At 43.1% G+C, this 20998-nt stretch overlaps 1 protein-coding gene across 2 annotated transcripts in view; it reads right to left on the bottom strand.

The window, feature by feature from the left end:
- The window catches only part of ABCA1 (ATP-binding cassette, sub-family A (ABC1), member 1), a 94415-nt gene that overhangs the window by 66438 nt on the left and 6979 nt on the right, over nucleotides 1–20998 (bottom strand). The window contains exons 1-5 of one of the 2 annotated variants that reach the window (XM_046905175.1): nucleotides 18430–18539; nucleotides 12660–12800; nucleotides 7238–7331; nucleotides 3435–3576; nucleotides 2550–2671 (exon numbers count right to left, since the gene is read on the bottom strand). In XM_046905175.1, the coding sequence (XP_046761131.1) occupies nucleotides 2550–2671; nucleotides 3435–3576; nucleotides 7238–7331; nucleotides 12660–12725 (424 nt within the window). In that variant the 5' untranslated portion in view covers nucleotides 12726–12800; nucleotides 18430–18539. Of the gene's footprint in view, nucleotides 1–2549; nucleotides 2672–3434; nucleotides 3577–7237; nucleotides 7332–12659; nucleotides 12801–18429; nucleotides 18540–20998 lie in introns of those variants that run through there. The other variant, NM_204145.3, reaches the window with a different exon arrangement.

Below are 20998 nucleotides of genomic sequence, written 5' to 3' on the forward strand. Positions count from 1 at the left end.
CTGTTCTTGTGAGGCCCCATCTGGAGTACTGCACCCAGGCCCGGGGCCCCCAGTACAGGAAGGACATGGAGGAATGGTTTTATACTTTGACAGGGGATGTGTAGGTTAGATATTAGGAGGAAGTTTTTCACTCAGAGGGTGGTGAGGCACTGGAACAGGTTGCCCAAGGAGGTTGTGGATGCCCCATCCCTGGAGGCATTCAAGGCCAGGCTGGATGTAGCTCTGGGCAGCCTGGTCTAGTGGCTGGCGACCCTGCACATAGCGGGGGGGTTGAAACTCGATGATCATTGTGGTCCTTTTCAACCCAGGCCATTCTATGCTTCTATGAGAAAGACAAACAAGCTTTGTTCCCTACAGGCCATACCAACAATGGGCAGTCTGTCATCCTAATGACACAGAGGTTTGATATATAATTTTTTGACTACACATTTGAAATACTTTATTACAGTAATAGGATGTTTGATGACTTGTCAGACACTTGTTTTTTGCAGTCAGTCCACTAGTCTTTATACTACAAAGAAACACAAGCATTCTGACTTTTCTCCTGTACAATACTCCCTGTGAGAAATGTTTCTTGGAATCACTCCTCCCCCTTAAGCCTTCCCAGCAATGAGAGCTTCAGCTTACAGATTCGATCGTGCTCCTACAAATGTCCGTATCTGATGCTCACTGCATGTTTCAATACAAAACACCATTATCTTCTCTCCTTGGTAGAGCTAACTTGCAGACAGCAGTGCAGAGACTTGTGACAACTTTTGTTGTTCCCAGAGGCAGGGCTTCTTCCCAGAACACCACAGAGATAAACCAAGAGTTTGACAAGTTCCTTCAAAAGTCTTTTCAATCTCTCCTTGAGGAATACAGTCACTGTAGCTGATTTTGGCTATGTTTATTATCATCTCTGTGTTTAGGTTTGTCCCTGTGTAAAGGGTTCACCACATACCCTCTCCTCCCCACAAAATGAGGTAAAAAAAAACAACAAAAATGATGGTGCTGCCTGGCACTACAGACTTTGAGCCCAGCTATGAAGCATGTCATTTACATGTAAGGATAAATATGAATTAATGCTGAAAGAAAGGCAGTAGCTCGCATCAACACCTGCACATCTGATCACATCAGGATTCTGCACAGCCCTGAAGGGAGAGAGGAGGGTTGTTGATCCACAACAAAGGTTTTGTACACCTGTCTGTACATAGTCAGCATACATCTGGCAACCTGTCAGTAACAGGACAGACTATATCAAAGTGAGCCGCATTGTACTTAGAAACACAATAAAGAACATAAAAAGGAGACCTCAGTCTTAAAAGTATGGTCAGATCACGTTAGACACGTGAAACTATTCACAGCCCACCAGGTATTTTCCTTCATGGAGCATGAGTCATGCTCAGATGAAAAGAGTACTGTAATTGTAAAATGAGGAAAATGAGGGATAACTTGCATAAAATTCTGAAATACCACTGACTGCCTCCACTGTAGCTGAAAACACTCAGTGGCTGTGCTGTCCACTCTCTTAAGTATTTTTTTCTTCCTAAATCATTCATTTCCATTGCTTCTGAAAGAAGTGTGCAGCACCAACAAATTAGTCAAGAAAAATAATCTTTCAGAGAAGAGTGCCCCAAAAAATTCTAGCATGTTGCCATGTCAGAGAAATTTGGCAATAATGAGAAACCAGTCACATTCCCCAAGATAGGGTAAAGGTGTTGCAAGTCCCAGTTCTGCTGCAAGCTTTCTGTGTGATCTCACAGTGGCCACTTTTTTTCATTTAGACAGACAAGAAAGCATGACAGACCTTCCTATGTCAGCTAAAAACATACAGATCTTCAGTTTCTATGACAAATAGGGCAGTAATGGACCTTCAGGACAAAACACTTTCTTTGGAGTTTATAATTCAAAATCCTGTTGAACAATATCAGAGAATAAAGTATCCCACTCCAAATGGTCCCAGGGAAACTAAAAACCAAGAAGGGAAATGAAGATTTAATTGTCATCTGACACTGATAATAGTTAGCTTTCAGTCTGCAAACCATAAGCCAGCATCAGCTTCTCCTTATTTGCCCTCCATCAGCAACTTAGTCAGCTTATGGAGTAAAGACGTAAATTCCAGCCATAAGGGGTATGCTGCTTCACTGACAAAACAGGAAAGTAAGTACTGTTTTCCAAAGCACCCTCTACTTAAAGTCCTTGGAGAACGTAAGCATTTTAATTCACTTCAATGGTTTTAGGATTGCAATACCACACCCAAAATAGCTGCTATTCTTAACATCATTTCTCTTCCACAAAAGAATCTGAAGAGCATGCAGAGCTCTGACTTGGAGAGGTTTAAGCTACTTCTGCGAGATGGGAAAGTGCTCAATGAGCAAGCAGTGGTAAGTATGCACCTTCCTGTTTTTGTACATTTCAGAAATCACAGGATGGCTTAGTTCGGAGGTGACCTCAAAGATCATCTGGTTCCAGTCTCCCTGTCACGGGCAGAGATGCTGAATGTACACGTGTGCAGAATTAACCAGAAAAACAATATCGGATGTACATGGCTCCTTCCACCATGCCCTTACCTAAGCCAGAGGAGTTTCCCAGTTTCCGCAGTTTTGCCAAGACCTTCTGGACATCCTTTATGCTTGTGTCCTGTTGGCTGTACAAGAGTAACCTCTTGGCATCTGAAAAGAGGCGGGAAACTCTGGTGGAAGAGATGGGAAAACGAACAAACAACAAGGAAAAAAAAACAGCAGTCATCAGCTCTGTAAGCCAGTATCCACAGACAAAATTTCATGTCCCAGTTTCAAACTTCAGTCCCTTCAGTTATGCCACTGCTCTCTCCAGTACAATGAACCCTTTCTTTGGTGATGATTCCTGGGAAAATTAAGGAGCCTAATAAAAGAGGACTGCTAAAGCAGGGTCAAACCAAGTTAGGCTGGTAACCTCCAAGCATTTGAAAGCAGTTCAGATTAGGATGGAGAGGGTCTCCTGCTGCTTGTAAACTGCTTCCACTTAGAAGCTCAATAATTTAAATATGTCTTTGTCCCTTTTCAAGTGTTCTTCCAGGTTGTAGGCACCTTTTGTTCTGCATCACGTTTAGCTGTCCTGACCATACAAATTCAGCAAACAAGGCAGGGTGTAACAATGCTGACAGTAAGAAAAGCTTCCTGCAATACATTAGCCAGCAATAAACGACAAGAAGGAGAGTCCCATCAGATCCTGCTCTTAGACTGTTTCTCACTCGTACACCATTCATCTTCACGGTTTGTTAGCCAGGGAAAGGGGCTCTCTGGAAAACAGACCTTGCATCTCACCTTTATATGGGCTGAATTCAGAATGCTTGGTAAGAGAACGGACTTGGTTCTCAACAGCACAGGGTTACACAAAGAACAGGTGACTTCAAAATATGCCCTTTCCATATGCTCCCCAAAGAAAAGAGATGAGGAAAAAGCAAGCAGACTCACATGGACGCATTGAAGTTTCCAACAATACCAGGAGATTCCCCTGGTGTTGGGTAGCGGAAACAAGGGTTGTTGGCATTGCAGATGATCCCCTGTATCCAGGGCAATGTTCCTGCTGAGGGCATAGCTTTGTTTGGGAAGTGACCTAAAACCAAAACACAATAGTTAGGAGACAGACACAATATACATGCCAGATATAACACTATATAGTAGAGGAGGGCAAGGCAATTCTGTCCAGCTTATTGCCTCCCATTGCTTTTAAGAGAGCATAATGGCCAACATCAAGAAGGTTGAGTTGATGTTAACTTCTCCGCACCAACCTGCCTCCTCCACTTAAAAATTACACTTTGTTAGGTGCATAAAGCCCTCAGCTACCCTCAATCTTGCACCATTATTTCTAGTTCTTTGGTTTTCAAAACCCTCTCCTCACTTACATGCACTGTAAGTGCCAAGCAAAAGGTCAGCACTTGTGAGGTGCCTGTTTTGATCTACCTGAGATAAGTACGTCATTGCTGTCCCATAATAGCTTGACTTTCAGAGCTCCATCACTTAGACACCTGACTGCCAATTACAAGTTTTCAACTCTTGCTATTAAAGACTTACGGCATACTTCAACATTCACATCCTGTTTATGTTATGAAATCTGGTGAGAGTTAAAGCAGTAACAAACTGCCCATGGCAGACAGAACTCCACCAGTAATAACATTTGTATCTGTGAATCTCATGGCCTCCAGAAGAAAGGTTTCTATCATATAATCCTGCTTCCAAGATGACTTGCCACTCTGCTTTCTGCTAATGAACCTGCTTTCTTACCCTCATCCAGGGAGTGGAAGGGGAAGGGATGTTACACTGTTCCTCACTATCTCTCACATAAGACAGCTTCTCAAGACTTTGAGACTCACATTCCCCATCCACTGCTCCTAAAACCTCACTCTTTGGTGCCTGTTTCATCCTCACACGCCTGCAATCACACAGGGAGACGGCAGGCTACCCCCACAGCCACAGCAGGGGTACCAAGCCCCCAAAGGATGAGAAGTCAGAGCTGCTCAAACCAAACAAGACTGGATAGTACAGATGGTGGAGAAGACAGTGAGCTTAGCAGACCTCCCGGGAGAAAGCCAGGAACTCTGTCCAGGAGAAAAATGAGGAAACCAAAAGTTCATTGTTTCCAGTACCAAGGGGATTATTAGTTCCTAGTATTCTTTTCAAAATAGAAACACTATTTACCTGAATTATCTGGCTTTTGTTTCATTTCTCTTTTTGTTCTTTTTGTAAGAAGAGTAGGGGGAGGGTATGAAAGGAAAAATGCTAAGACATTCGGATTATTTTTGTAAAATCTCTCAAAAGAAAGAGTTTCTCTCTCTCCTCTAGCCCTATTACTTGACATGGATAAAATCTTACATGGACAAAAAAAAAATAAAAGCAATATGAAAACAAGAATATACAAGAATCCATGGTAACTTTCTAAACCCAGTGAAGCATGTAATTGCAGTTTCTTAAGGAAGTGTAAAGCAGGAATTACCTTCTTCTAAGACAGCTGTGTTAGTCTGAAGACAATTTATTAGCACACCCTTTCCAATTGTATCATGTCTAGCTTTTCTATAGACATTAGTCTTTTTTTTTTTTTTTCCCTTCCAAATGAAGTGCATTTTGAATGCCTTGAAGGGTTCACAGGAATGGAAAAGTCAAGCTCTACAAGACACATCAGCAGCCTCACTAGAAGTTCCTCCTGATAAAGATGTTTAATACGCTACATTGAAACAAAACCCTAATGACATGAAAGTGATGACAGGCAGCTATCACAGTTTGAGATGTCTTCCCTGGCTGATCTGGTGAAAGCCACCTACCTATCTTTGAAGTTTTCAGAAAAAGGTTCTTCATATGAGCAGGGAAAGAGAAGACCAGTCTGGTAAGTCAGATTAGAGAAACGGTACAACCCCTCATTCTGCTCCTTTTCCTCCAACGGAAAGAGAGCTCCAATTCTTATCAGCTTATTAAACAAACTGTACCTCTTAAATAATTAGGCTGTCTGGAGGTTGCAAAGCACTTGCATGCAGCTCTGTTACTGCTATGATCAGGCCTCACTTGTAAGCCATTTTGTAACAGCACACAGTACTGTCACCACAGATAACAATCCAGTTCCCCTGAAGGCACGCACAACACTGCCACAGAGCTCATCATGAACTCAATGTTTCTTTCTAGCATCTCTGCTCATACCCAGCAAAATAAAAGTTCCACAACACAACACATCCATATCTTTCAGTGCATGACTAAATAATCAATTAAACCAATCCAGACTTAAATGAAAGAATTTAGTTTCCATTTTTTTCTGAAAGCTTCTGAGAACAGGAGAGGATTTAACCAGAAAGTGTGAATTTAACAGTACATACTCAACACTCTACCATTGTTGATGCCAACAGAGAAGACAAACAAAACTCTTAGCCAATGAAAATGAGAAGGAAAAAAGAATACAGGTGAAAGTTAATTAAAATTCTCCTGACAACAGGTGCTAGACCAGAGGATATACAAAGAGGCTAACAACTAACAGTCTCAATCCTGTATTACACTCACTCTGAGCAGCTGAAAAAAGCAGTTCTTGCTTGGGTTGAGTTTACATGCCAGCCAAAACTGGCAAGAAGTACCACAGAGACTACTGCAGTTTTTTGTACCAACTGAGCAAATGTGTATTGTTTCTATCAAGCTCCACAGCCATACTGCAGGCATTTCTTCTAGTTCTACTGTAGCAGTCATAAGAGGTTATTTGAATTTCTAGCAGCAAAGTACAAGATTGCACTTAGACAAATTTCAATTACCTGGCTAGCCACAGAACAAAGAGAGTTAGGCAGTGAGGGAGACCAGCAGCGTCCAAACCACATCAGGAAGTTGCAAACATTATTAGCACTTAAATTTTGAAAAGCCAGCTTAAAAGCCCAGTAAGCAACATAAAATGTTCCTTGCTTGCAAAGAACCACAGAGTTAAGTGCTGTAAGAGCTAGTTCTTCACCTATTTTAAGAACAAAACAATTCAGAGTGCCCTTCAGAAACAGGTTGTGCTGACCCTTAGCTCTTACCCTGCAGTAATCAGGCAAAGGAAAGATAAACAAAGAGCTCTTCCATAGTCAGCTAATTGAAGCATGAAGTCACTACCAATCACATTTAAGATGAAGCATATGGCTTCAATGAGTTCTGCTTCCTAAATCAAATGGCAACCACCACAGTCATCTGCAGAGAAAGAATAAGCTTCCTTTGATGGAAAAGCTGAAATGTGTTTTTCTCTTTACATCATAAATGGGTACAACAGTTTTCCCCATAAATGTGTGACTGCTGAATCTACTGAATATAAAGTTGAAACTGAAAAAGTTAGGAGTGAAATTGCTCTTCTGTTCTTTTATGTAATACATTAGCCCACGTTACTGTCTGAAAATGAGATTGCTTTCTTAGAGATCTGAACACCGCTTTCTTTTTATGCAGTCACATACAGATCAAGAATGAGAAATAAAGCTTAGGTTCTGTGTGGGTTTTGCAGCCTTGTCACATTTCCACAGCAAATCCTTGGCTAATACATTATAAATGCAAAAATGGCAAGAAAAACAGCAGCAAAATACAGTCATGGAGCAACATTAACTTGTCAGAACATGCTGCAGTCCCCAAGATTGAAGGAAAGCAGCCACTAAAACTTCCCTGAAGATTACAAAGAGGTATGCAACCATTACCCCCTAATCTTTGTCTCCCGCCAGTTGGCACTGGTGCCTTCTAGCCTTGAAATAACAACCATTCTGGGTGCAGCTGTTGTGTTTGGTACTTACATTCATGCTGTTCGTAGGGCGGATATGAAAGTCTTACAGAGATCAGGATGAAGAAGATAAACAGAGGCCAAGCAACTTCGATCAGCAGCTGGAACTGGAAACAACAGAGACGAAGTATTAAAACGTCATATCCAAAATACAGAACAGAACAGTTTCCAGTACAATCCACTTCTAAGACAGGACAGTTTTGCAAGCACGTTCTCATAGCCCTTTGGTTATGCATTCCAGGACCAAGAAGTTTGTTCCTGCAACTTCAGAGAATACTGAAAAATTACAGGTTTTTTGTTGTTGATACAGGCCGGTTAAAAGACTAAATTGGATGCCTTTCACATGGGTTATTTTTGGCTTTTTTTTTTTTTTTTTAGTTCTTTTCGTCCCTTGCCTGAAAGAAATCTCCCTGTTACTCTTCCCAGAAATCATCTGGTTTTCTGGCCTCGTATTTTAGAGCTAGTGGGAAGTACTTCTATTCCATCCTCACAATAAACAACTCAGCTTTTACCCTAATATTAGGGATGAACGTTATGCCAGTGCATAGCTATGCTAAATGCTTTAATTTCTCTGCTAGATAAATATATTGTTATCAGGAGAGCAAAGCTACCAAGCTTATACCAATTACTGTTTGGTTCTAATGTATTTATACTCTCCAAGACAGATGAACATGGGTCTGGAGTACTCATAGGTAAAGAAAGAAAGAACTCAGTTGTTGAAGGAATCAGATGAGGATGGAAGAAAAGGTTTTACTATTAAATACAGAATGTTTTTTAGGAAATTGAAGCACAGGGAAATTCACTGAGTAGTGCTATATCCCACAAAAGAATATGGACAAAGCAACAATTGAACTCAGAGCTTCTGAGACACAAGCAAAAGCACTTGAGGCTTGAGCTTCACCTGCTATCCCCTGCTCTCCCACTCCAGAAAGACTGCCTAAATGCACTGTAGGTAAGCTGTGATATGAGAAAAACACAGCTTTTTATGCTGCAACATCTTGCGCTTTTCCCCTTTGAGGAAAGGAAAAAGGTGTTTTCTTGGTCAAGAGAAATCTTTTCACCCTCACTGGAAAAAAAACATCTTTTAATAAGATACCCGTGTCATTTTCACAAGCCAGGTGGGATAAGATCTGCACCCCTGTGGAGGAGATAGTCCCCTCATAAATGTGTTTTCCTGTTGTACACTGTTAACAGCTAAAACTAGGCTCTTGACATCCAACACAGGGCACTCTAGGAAAATTTAGAGGTGAGATTTCTTGACTACTGTATGTTGAATAAATCTCATACCGCAAAATCAATACGCCAAAACTAATGCCACAGTCCAGTAAAGGAAGCCATTTAGGTATCTTCACAGACACCCTTAATGGCTGACATCCAGCCAAATGGCAATTATGTCCAGAAACGAAAACTGAATGTCATTATCACCAGCACTTCTGGCAATGGTATCGGACTCCACAGGATGAGTTTGGGATACCATTTCCCACCTGTTACTCTTGTACACATACTGTGATCATTGGATAAGAAACTCCACTGAAACCATGCTAACAAAGGTACCATAAAAATGCCTCCATTTTTATAATGGCCAATGGCAGTGATAGGCACATAGCCACTAACAGCAGCAAGCTGCTTCTCTCAGCACCAAGCTACCTGTCTGGCTCCCAGAGGCCAAAGATGCTCAGCACAAAGACACCAACAGGCCAAGAAGCAGCACAAGCCATTCCCTCTGCCAGCACTGGTGGCTGTGCTCTGGCATGCACTACAGCCCTCTGTGCCACCCTATCTGCTGGTAAGGTGCCGGCATCTTATACATGCCACCATGCACCATGCCAGCCAGGTTTGCAGAGGCTGCCCAGGGTGCCTAAGCAGCCTCCCACTCCTGCAGCTGCAGAGAGAAAGCACTAGCCTCAGCCCTGGCTCGCACAGAGAAACATCCACCCCAGCTCCTCTGCTGCACAGCCAGAAATGGCTAGTTGCATAACCCAGAAGGTGACCACGTGCAAGCTGCATGCGAAGTGCTGTACGCCTCCGCATACGCCTGCACACACACTTCCAGCCTTCCCAACTCACAGGCCAAGGGAGGACAGAAGAGGGAGGCCGTTTGGACTGGATCAGCTGTACACTTGCAGCTGAAGGCTGATTCATCATGGCTGCACTGAAATGCTGCTCCATGAGACACAGCCAGCAACTGTTGAAACATGGGGTCAAACTTAATGCATATGCAGAACTTCAAAAGAGAGCGTGGACCCTCTGGACAGCCCCTTACACTATTCAACAAAAAAAACAAAGCCTCTTCCTTTCATTCCTAAAGCTCAAAAGCTTCCTTTCCCTACCACTTCCTAGCCTTCCCACAGCAGTAATTACACCAGCACTCTTCATATGTTGCTGCCTTTGTAGAGATGGACACACCAGTGTCAAAAGGTATGTGCCTGACCCAGGCTCATGCTGAAGTCATAATGCAAAATTGAGTCTTCTCACTTCTTGCAGCCACTAGACCAGCATGGTGAACAGAGAATCCAAGCCTCACCTCTCTGCCACTGCTGCCTCCCTTGGAAGCAAGGGAGGAAGACCACCTCTGCAGACAGCAGCACGTGGACCAGAACAAGCTACTCATAATTTAACTGAGGCTAGTTCCTGAAGCATGTCCAGTCTGTATCAGTTGGCTGGTAATGGAGGATACCATTAAATATTGAGATCAATGCTGTGTCAACAGGAAATCTGTTGAGCAAGAACTGATCAAACTACCATCCCATTTCATTTCCTGCCAGTGTCCTCATCTTCATGGTCCAGCTTCAATGCAAGGAGCTACCAGCTGCTCATCAGCCTTGCCATGCAAGCTTGAGCAGTCTCTTCACTTGCAAGACAGCAGGTAGAGACAGTGCTTTTACACAACAGTGAACCCTGAACATGATTCTTTCCCTGCTCTCCCCCCGTGCACTCCTTCCCCCCACTCTAACGCTGTTGGAAGTAATCCAGTACAAAGTAACACTTGAATTGCACACGTCAGGCTGAGCTTTGGACCCAGTTTTCGCAACACAGCCCAAACTCACTGCAGCAGAAGAGAGAGTTCAGTCAGAAGCAAAGGAGACCACACTTCTTGTGGGAAAAAGAAGAGGAATCAAATTATTTCTGGGCTACACCTTCAGTAAGTACAAACGGCTGAGCAGCACTGCCAGCAAACCCAGGATGCTGGTCTCCTAACAGATGACAACTGTGCAACCATGAGAACAGCATGGCCAGAATAGATGTTCTTGTAATTCCCTGCCTTTGTTTAATGGGACTTCCCTCTTGATACCTGCAGGCGAAGACCAAATTAAAAACATTTGAGCAAAACTCTGGAGATGCATCGCAAAAACATGTGATGATAGGCTACCTTTGCTATGAACTGACTTATAATACTGGTGTGGTACAGAATGTAAGCAGTAGCCTTTGGGCTACTCAATGGGAGACTGACATAGAAGCTGCCAGAAGGTACCAAGAAATAGCTGAACAGATCCAAAATCATGACAGAAGTACAAACAGAAAGGCCTTTTTCCGCTTACAAGTAGATGCCTTCTGCATTTTTGTGGCATTGCTAAAAATCTGAGTGAACTTCTATTGCCTACCCTACAGCTACTTGACATACCATACCATGCCAGACTGCTTGAAATAATCTTCAGACTGGATGCATTAATTTCAGAGGACTCAGACAAAAAAAGCCATCTTCCTCCACAGAGCACTCAGCTCTTCTGAAATCTCCTCCTGGTTGAACTAGTTCAAGCATTGCCACATAGGCTCCATCAATCTCTACGGATTCCCAAAGCTCATAAAGCCAGCCTGGGAGAGGACAAGAATAAGACTGCTAGTACCAAGGGGGAGAAGAAAGTATTTTCAGCCCTAAGAGCCTAGGTTATGTAGGCTCTTAGAGTAATTGAGAACAGCATGTACTTTAAAGAGCTGTAGCCACTGTTGAGACTACTTCCTCCACTCCACTGCAACATTCTTATAAATTATGAAGCAGTTCAGAAGGTTAGACTACTGACAAGCCCCCCCTCCCCACCCCCCAAATACAAGAGAGCAGGCAGCATCCAGCCCACAGCTTATAAGATGGGCTGCCTTGTCCTGGAAGATCAAGGCTCTTGGTTCGATAAGGACAAAAACACACTACTTGCATAGAACTTCCCACCACTCTTGACAGCCCTGTAACGAGAGGTATTCAGGGAAGGGGAAAAAAAAAAAAAAAAAAAAACGCAATCCTTTGTCTAGTTTTATTTGAGCACATTTAGAATGGGATACATTCAGCTCTGAATTCGCTGGACACAAGTTCTGTGACAGGTCTCAGATATTTGAGCAAATGACTTCAGAGACTGCTTCCATCTCCACCAGTGAATACGATAGCCATCTCTCCCTTGTGACTCTCAGTTTCTAAAGCAACCCAGCCCCAGCCAGCTGGCAAACACCCTGACATTTGCAGGGTTCAGAAAGCTTATCAGAGATACCACTTTCCACTCACCACCTCAGTAACTCACGTTCCCTTCACATTCTCTGCTCATACCTCCTCAAGGTCAGATCTAATGGGACAGCTTTTCTGCATAGTCCTGTTCCACAGAACATGGCCCAGTCTAACACAGTTACCCCTGAAACCCCTAGAGGGATTGTGCCTTCTTTGGCTATAACTATCTGCAGAAGTTACAGCTTCTTGTGAGGTCTCGTTAAGACAGAAAGCTTGGAGGAGAATGCACTGGATTCATGCTTCTCTGTCCCTGTCTCCACACAGAGAGACTCCTGCTGCTTAATGCCTACTGTAACAGGTATATTCCATACTGGTAACAGATGGTGAGGCCAGCACTGAGGCTAACCAGAATGCTCCTTGGAAGCAAAGCATCAGTTGGCTGGATTTGTCTCTACACAAATGTGAGAGCATGTCTCATGTCAGCTACTTAAAGTAAGCCTTGTGTTGAAAAGTTACACAACAGGCTTGTGTGCCTCTCCTTGATTAGAGATCAAAAATGCTTGCTATTGCCTCTAGCAGAGGTACCATCACTGGGAAAACAACCATTAGACCTTTGGCCACATTACGAAGTGGCTGAATTTCTCTGCTGTTGTTGCAGCTTACAGCAGTCAGAAGTGTTTAGAGTCCGTGCCACAGACCCACAGCCTGGCAGTACTCCTCCCAAGGAGCAGGCGAGTCACAGCAGAGGCGCTGGCCTTACATCCCTCCCTGCCAGGACTGACAAGTATTTCAGTACTCTGACACACTGGCATCCAGGAGCAACCACAAGCCCCCTCACTTCTTTCTGTTAAGAATTTGAGTCAGCTTTCTGAAAGGCAGTCCAGCTGTTTTGCCAGGATCCTCTTAGATTTGAAACAACGATACGCAGGAATTTTCCCCTATTTCACTTGACAAGAAAGCCACTATGCTGTAACTTAGATCAAAAAACCCTTTGGCTAACACTTACAGTCTGTCTTCTTCTGTAGGTGAAGTTCTTCCATAGCAGCAATCCCAGCTGCGTCCAAAATGCCATCGTTCTTCAGCAATGCCTTCTTCCCTTTGTGCAGCAGCAGCAGTACACAACAAGGACGTTATGGCTGGGCATTAACTAGAAAGCAAGAGTTCAAAGGGAAAAATTATGTGAGATGAGAAAAGGCAACAAGACAGAAAAAGGCAGAGGCTGTGCTCTGTGAGCTCATGAAGCCTTGCAGCCAGCCCCTCGTTGCATTCCCCACATCTGCTCTCTTACTCTGTGTACTCTAGCCAAGTCTCATAGGTTCAAGTAAGCTCGGATTTAAAGAAAAAAGCTTCTTTCCATATTTGCTTTTATAATGGTGAAAAACATTTTGCCAAATTAGGTATGTCTTTGTCTGGTATTCCAACTAACATGTTTGCTTGTAGGAGAAAATGCTACACACTTAACATGCAAGGGAGAAATGTGCACCTCCTTGGAGGCAAGTGACCCTGAAGCCATTCATATCTGGATAAAGTGAGTGGACAATTGCTGTTGAGTCAGTGTCAGGTCTTGCAGCCACCTGGCCTTCGCTGCTGTTGTGAGCAGTGTGCGTTCAGTATGCACCTTGCAAACGTATGAGAAAGTAAAAAGGATTCAGAAACACATTTGTTTCTTTGGTGGCTTTTAATAATAACACAGTATAAGCTTGGGTACACAGAGACTTCCAGGAAGGCTCAGATACAAAGATGAGCTTAGAGTAGACTGAAAGTCATTAAAACTTTTACTATTATTATCATTACTATTTTTCCAGAATTTATTCAGAATAGCTTAATTTGCTTTTGAGATTAAGCCACTTCAGATTAAGAGTATTTTCCTTCTGAGTAAGTGTCCATGCAAGGATTTAACTAATTCACAGCAGATTAGTTCTGATTTATGCTCCTAAACACATGCTGTTGACAGGCTCAGTGTTAACAGGACAGCCAGCAACTGATCCAAGCACACTACCAGATAACCATTCCCCCTAACATCTGCTGAAGTGGGAACACATGCTTTTGATTCTCATGTCCCACATACCATTATCACAGACCTATTATTCAGAGTTGCATGCCTGACTGCAAACTGCATTGAAAATGTTTCCAAAATCCACAAATGCACTATGAACTTAAGGCTTCTTCAAAAAATGCTCTGACCATTCTCACACTGGAGCAAGATTAGATTAGACACGACAATTCTGGATGCCAGCTTTGAGTTAATGAGTATTTGCAGCTTTTAAGTTTTACCCACAACTAAATCCATTATTACAACAGCAGATTAAAAAGCTGTCGTATAGCACAGGTCTCTGTTACATGAAAGTTTCCCTAACACTACAAACAATTAAAGTCACCATGCTGAATTCCACGGAAAATTACACTGTAGGATCACAACAGCACAGCAGCACTTCTTCGTGCCAGTATAAGGGGGCAAGAACAGTAACAGACACCTACAGACACCTACAAATTGAACCTTGTGTCTCTACACAGGCAGCTGAGCGTACAGCCAATAGGGGCTCATTAACTACTGCTATAATTCACTGCAGTGAACAGTGCCTGCAGATGCTCCTTTTCACAGTGAGATGCCCAACTGATATAGCAGGACAGCTTTCCTCCCCCTGGCCTGTGCTTCCCTCTGGCTGGAGCATCCTGACATTAACACGTTCCAGCTGTGTGCACATCTGCCTGGTAAACAGTGAAATCCCAGATGCGCTCAAGTGAGGCACTATAACAGCTAATAGCATATCAACAACATAAAAATCCCACTCTGTAATACAATGAACGATCTGCAGCAAGGTGCTTCCCAGTGTTTTCTACCAATTACAGCTAAAGACCAAAATCCACCAGGAAAACAGCAGGACGGATCTTGCAGGGAGCAGCAGAGACCTTTAGCATTCCCAATGGAATTACGTTCAACTCCTTCACTTTAATACTCTTCATAAAGGCAGCAGAACAGAATTTGAAGCAGTTTAGGGATGTCTGAGCTAGTCACAGGGTAGCTGGCTTTATCCATGCCAGCAGAAGTCCAGATGTTGGTTCCTTGCAACAGCAGGCAATCCCCAAGATCCAAAACGTGGAAAAATTGCTTTATAGACTTTGCAGGGTTCATACTGCACTAGCAATTTGCAGTGACATAAGGGCATACATATGATCATTTAACACATCTCAGCTGATCAACAGAAACCCATGCAACCAGGAAGACTTGGCTGTGCCTGCTTGGATTTCAGCTCTCTACAGTTCAGCTAAACATTACAGAGAACAAACCAAATGTGCTGGCTTTCAAGCAAGGCCAGTTTGTCTGGACCCAAGCTTTAAATAAGGCAAAAATATTCATTTGTAAGGACTGTACCTGATGACTGGAAAACCTGTCCCACATCTTGACACAAGCCAAGTCTCTACGTTAACCAAAGAGACAAGTCCTACCACCAGATACTCACTGAGAGCACAAAAACTGAACCCAAAGCATCCCCAGAGCTACTTCTTCCAGTCATGCTGGGATGACAGCTTCAGAGACATTCAGTACCAGCATCTCTTGCAGAAGGGGGTAACACAGGTTTTGCTGATGCTCATATCTGTCTCCAATTTTGATCTGTATCAGAGGCTGACACATTTGGTTCACTGCTGATACAAGTTATCTAGGTCCACTTGAATTACTAATACCTCAGGAAATGCTAGGCAAACTAAATCCCAGGCAAAAAAAAAAAAAAAAGGGTTTGCACCATTTCAGATGTTCTTCTAGCAGTCTGAAAGCAAGGATTGCAAACCAGAAACACAGGAGACACTGGCAGACCCAACTCTCTCAGCTCGGCTGGAGCTGAAGTCCATCTGTATTTCACCTCAGGCTCACCTAGGATGTACAACACAACAGGGAAACCCGACTCACTATTTAGTACTGCTGTCTCAAAGCCCACAAACACCAGCTAGTTTTCCTCCTGTATCACACCTAAGGAAAACTTTGTTAGCCAGCAGTGCACATCACTGATCTAAAACAGCAGTAATACTTCTGTTTAGCACAAGAAAAGCTGCATGAATTTGCCACAGCAGTACAAGTTTCCAGGGATGTAAGTTACCACACCTCTGCTGAAGAGAAGGATTTATACCTGCCAAGACTGAGCCTGCCTTCAGAAAACAAACAAACAAACAAACAGAACCTTATTTTTGTAAGTAATGTGAAAGATGGAACAATTTCCTAAGCTGTAACAAGTAGTGCAACCGAGCTGCATCAAGGTCTTTGCTGTAGACATCCAACAGCAGTTGTAAGCCTAGAGCCAAGAGGCTTACTTCTATTCATCACTCAGAAATCTGTTCTTGTTTAGCATTTCTCCACCTCCTTAACACAAGTGCATAGCTTAGACAACATGGAGCACACCAGGGGAGACTCAAATTGCTTACACCTTTGAGATACCCCTGGTAGCTGTCCAGTACCCCAGGCATAATGGCATTTACAGCAACCTACCGAATCCAGACACATGCCCTGTGCAACAGGCAGATAAAGCAACAAGAACTCAGTTAAACAGACAGGCAATTAAAAGGACCATGAGGCCATCTCGCATCTAACCAGACAATAAACTGTGGGGACCTAGTACACAGCCTTCCTAGCATGCCCTACCAGCACGCCACTCAGATCTGCATACACATAACATGCTATTTTTCCAAGCATTCCTAATCTTCTCAATTCATGAGAAAACACAGGAGACATCAAGCAAAACAAACAAACAAAAAAACCCATCCAAATACTCCCCCAGATCTTTTGACAGAGTTGTCTCCACATGCTTGTCCCACGGACTGCCTCTGCAGATGGCTTTTCTCCCCACTGCAGAAACTCCACAGGAGTCCCAGACCTGTAAGGCCGCAACTCCATCTGAGTGGGCAATCCAAAAATCACTTTAAGAGATAAATACATGAAGAGATGAACTTTGAAAATGCTGACAGTGAAACACTTTGACCAAACCTGTCTAGATAAGCACTATCACAAGCACCGAGACTAAAACGGCTGTTGAGAAGTCCATTAGCTGGTACGCAGAGACTCCCCAGACCAAATCAGTCTTAAACACAAAGCTATGTATTTTTACAGCTGTACATTTTAAGAGGAAAAAAAAGGTCAAGTGGAAGAGAACCAATTCCCCACCCCCATGCCTGCTGTCTGTACTAAATAAACATAAAACAACCTTGAAAAGCAGCTTTCTGCAAACAATGCAGCTGTTTGCTTTCATATGGGGGCAAAAAAACCTTTCCCCTGGAGAAGAAATCACTATTTAGACAGGGAACAAAGCAAACTTATCAAACCTTATGGGAGTGGAACATTTCAGGATTCTGGCAGCAGGATACAGAACCCGTGAATCTCCAGCAGTGACTTAAACCCAGCCCTGGTCAGCAGATCTAAAAGCTTGTACTAGTTAACAAAGACTCACAGGCTGCCATGGAAGCAGTTAGAGGTCTTCTGTCCCATCCTCTTGGCCAGATTTTTCACATTACAAGAGCTATGACCACTGGCAGCTCTCCATAGACCAAGCAGCCATGGAGAATACCAATCCAATATCTAGAGATAATGCCCTTTGAGGGAAAAAAAAACATTATTTGCTAGGTGCAACATCCATCTACTACAGCCAGTACTGTTCCTCTAATGCAAGCAAACATGGCCTAGCACATTACACACCTGACCTCTGATAAAAAACTGTACACCTGCTTAACGCCAACAGCCGTTCTGTATCTACCAAATCAAACAGCCATACTTTGAAAGCAACAGGACAGCTAAGGACAAGAACACTGGCTGTGAGCAGGAACACAGTTCTCTTGGTGTAGGCTGAGAAATGACTTTATTTCCTTTGTGTAGCACCAAGCTGCATTTCATGGAGCAAACAGTGTCATGAGCCATCTCAACTCTGCAAAGCCCAGATCCAAGAGCAAAGTCCCTCCCAGTGCTCCATATGCCACCAACTGAGATCAGGTCACCATGACAGAAGGCAAGAGAGAAGCGTGTGCCTCAAACTGACATTTTGATTCAAACAAGACAAACCGTCAGAGAATTGTCTGGGCATTTTGGGAGTACAGGCACTGATTAGTAGCTCAACTCTTGGCTCATCATCCAAATCACTGTCTAACATCCTGGCCCCTTTCTTGCAGAATACCTGGATCTCAGCTTACAGTTTTGTTCTGATTAGTAGCTGTGGACAGGAGACTCAGACATCCACCTCTACTTTGTACAGCCTGAGGCTGTAAGAGGGAATAAGCAGCAAGACAAATATTGGGAGGAAACGTTTGTTTTAAACTTTCATGATTTTCGGAAAGAAAAAAAAGCACTTTGCCTCTAAACTTTAATAAACAGGAGGTGGAAAAGGATCATTAGGCCCAGTGCTGTTGAGATTATGCTTGACAAAGAGTGGCTGAGGACAAATGCAAACAATCACTTATCCCACTCTTATGGGAGTAATTAGAGATAACCTCCAGAGCAGAAACAGACAGTGCGCGAAGAATTAAGAGTATGAGCCCATTCTACAATCAGAACAACTCAGGTGAAGTCTGCAAGACCAATAGGAGCAAAATTGACATTCAAGCCTCTAAATTTCTCAAGAAGTCAAAGAACTCAAAATCTACTGGAGCTTCAGAGAAGAGGGGGAGCTGTACCCTAACAGTAATACCTTTCTAGGAAGAACAGCACTGACCTTTTAAAGTCACCTTCTAACTCCAACATTCTGAACTAAGCTACAAAAAGATGCCGCCAAAAGCATTAGCAGCACGTTCAAATAACTCACCTGGAGTCTCAAGCAAAGCAAAGGCAGAGATAAAAACACAACCAGTAGATGCCACACACTTGTCTCCTGGTTTAGGCACTGCTAGATTCTGCAGCAATAATGAGCAATGCAGGGTCAGCAGAGGAGGTGTGAGCTTTGAACCTGCAGCCTGATGCCTGGGATGCAAGATCATTATCAGTGGGGCCACACAGACACTGAAAAAAGAAATTCTTTCGTAACCTCCACACGGTGCACTTCCATTTCTTTCCTACTTGCCAAATGGGTATCAGGCCAAATTTCCTATTCTACCTTAAAGTTCATTCAGTGAGAAGGGCTTTCCTCTTTAAAATCACCCAGATCATGTTTACACCAACTGCTTGTTGTTAACAATATGAGTGGAGAGCTTCTGGGTCAGCAGGCAAGAATTCAATTAGGACTACAAACAACAATATTTGGGTGGCAATCCTTGGCAAGGTCCTTGACTAATTTACATCACCTTACACAAACTGACTACCTGGCCTTAGGTTTGGTAGCAAACAGATTCCAGCCTTGTTCTTCAACACCTACTAATACTGCAAACAACTAACACATTGTTTTCATTGTGGCCATCTGCCCTATAAAATAACAATGATTTGTATGACAGAAGCACCTTCAGATTTAGCTTCATGGTAATCCAGAACCAGTTTGACTCATTTTCCTTTGACAAGTGCGCCAAGCTTTCTACCACTCTCTGGCATTAGGGATAGTGCCAAAATATTGGGAAGCTGATTGAATGTTTTCTTGCAATTCCACCAGTGCCCAAACAAAACGCAGGCACTGGTGTATCTCACTCAGTCACAGGATCCTTACAGCACCATACACACAGCTACATAACACTGAACAGATGAATTCTCTTCATTTAAGGGGGCTGAGCTTCACAGAAGGTTAGAGGCAGCTGGATGAAAATGACTGCTCCTTTTAAGCACAGCGTGACAAGAAAATAGCTACTCACAATCTGCTTTAACTGCTGCTATTAAAACAATCAGTCTCATAAAAGAGCCCAGTGCTAGGCTTTGCCTGTTGCAGTAGGAACTGTACAAGAAGGATGCCCAGACCTTGCTCTGACGAGAATTGGAACTAATATAACATGATGTTAGGGACAGAAATCTGGCATCCCAAGCACTTGGGCAAAATTGCAAGGGGAGCTTCTAATGGTACCTAGTCTAGGCACCACGAGTAAGCAGTTTGATTTTTTAAAAAGTCAGCACGTTCTGTGCTGAGTATCTCTGAAAGACCAGCTATGAATAGCAGAGCAGAGACCATTCTGAAAGCCCTACCCAGAATGAGTATCATGAACACTAAAAAGCTGGCCTTGAGCTCTTCAGCAGCTCTCGTTTCCTCCTTCTGACAAAGCGTAAGTCCCAAAATGTACTTCTGGGGCACAGGTGGGCCCATAGTGACGTATCAGAAACAAACCATAAGAGATAGTTTCCCAAAGACTTGAGCACCAGCCTGCAAGTACTCCTTAATACAAATGGGACTAGATTTTTCCGAAGTCAGCAGTGCCACATTTTCAGAAAGGGCTGATGTTTAGAAACTTCCCTTGTGACAGAACACGCCAAGCTGCTTTGAAAACCTGTCCCAGATCACACTGGAGCAATGTCTTCCTACCAGAATGACCACAACAACTGGTTCTCATTAATTGTAGCATGTTCAAAAGGTGAACTGGTGAAAACACGTGCAGCTCCAATGCAATACAAAAACTTGAGCTTGCGTGTGCCACAGCTGGACTGTCCCAAAGAAAGGTATGGGCAAGAGACTCATGCACTTCAGCAAGAGGAATTACTTAAATGTCAAATACAATAGTTAAGAAGAAATGCAACCATTTATTTCAGTATTAAAAAAAAAGAAATTCACTGGAAGGTTGTGAAACACATGAAACATTCCAACGTTCCTATTACAGTGAGCATCTCTACTTTTCTCATGTAAAAAAAAAAGAAGTTGATTTACTTTATCATGGCCCATGTCCAACATCTACAGTCCACATTAGCTTGGTTTTGAGCTTCTTTTTTGGGGGGGAAGGGGAGGCGGATCCCAAAGAACAAGTTTTTCTGTGTTGTGGAATCTAGAAGTAATAGAACATCCTGCTAAAACAATGATTGTGACATTAAAGCTCAATTCATGCCATTAGGCTTTGATCTCTGAGCAACTGTAGTACTGTCAGCACAGTCGGCAAAAAGCTCTGCTGCACAGCCTCAGCCACTTTTTTCTCCTGATGATGCATCTTACTTATGGACGTTATCTTCTCAAATGTGAAAAAGGATTAAGCATTTCACTTTACAAAAGACAGTTTTCTGCTTGGCAACTGCCTCCAAGGACAGAAAAAAGATAGAGCTCCCTCAAGAAAGTCATCAGCCTTTCCAGCTTTTGGGAAAGGAAATCCATAAGCTCAGAGGGTGTTAGCTAGAAAAACCTTTGACCACCATCCCCTGCTCCACACACCCTGGTCACTGAATTACTTCATCTGTGTGAATCAGCCATAGATCTGGCTTAAGATTGTGTACATTGATAGGCGATGCACATTCCTACCACAGAATGGCTGGAGCATCAC

The sequence above is a fragment of the Gallus gallus genome, chromosome Z, assembly GCF_016699485.2.
Source record: "Gallus gallus isolate bGalGal1 chromosome Z, bGalGal1.mat.broiler.GRCg7b, whole genome shotgun sequence".
In the NCBI taxonomy this organism is placed as follows: domain Eukaryota; kingdom Metazoa; phylum Chordata; class Aves; order Galliformes; family Phasianidae; genus Gallus; species Gallus gallus.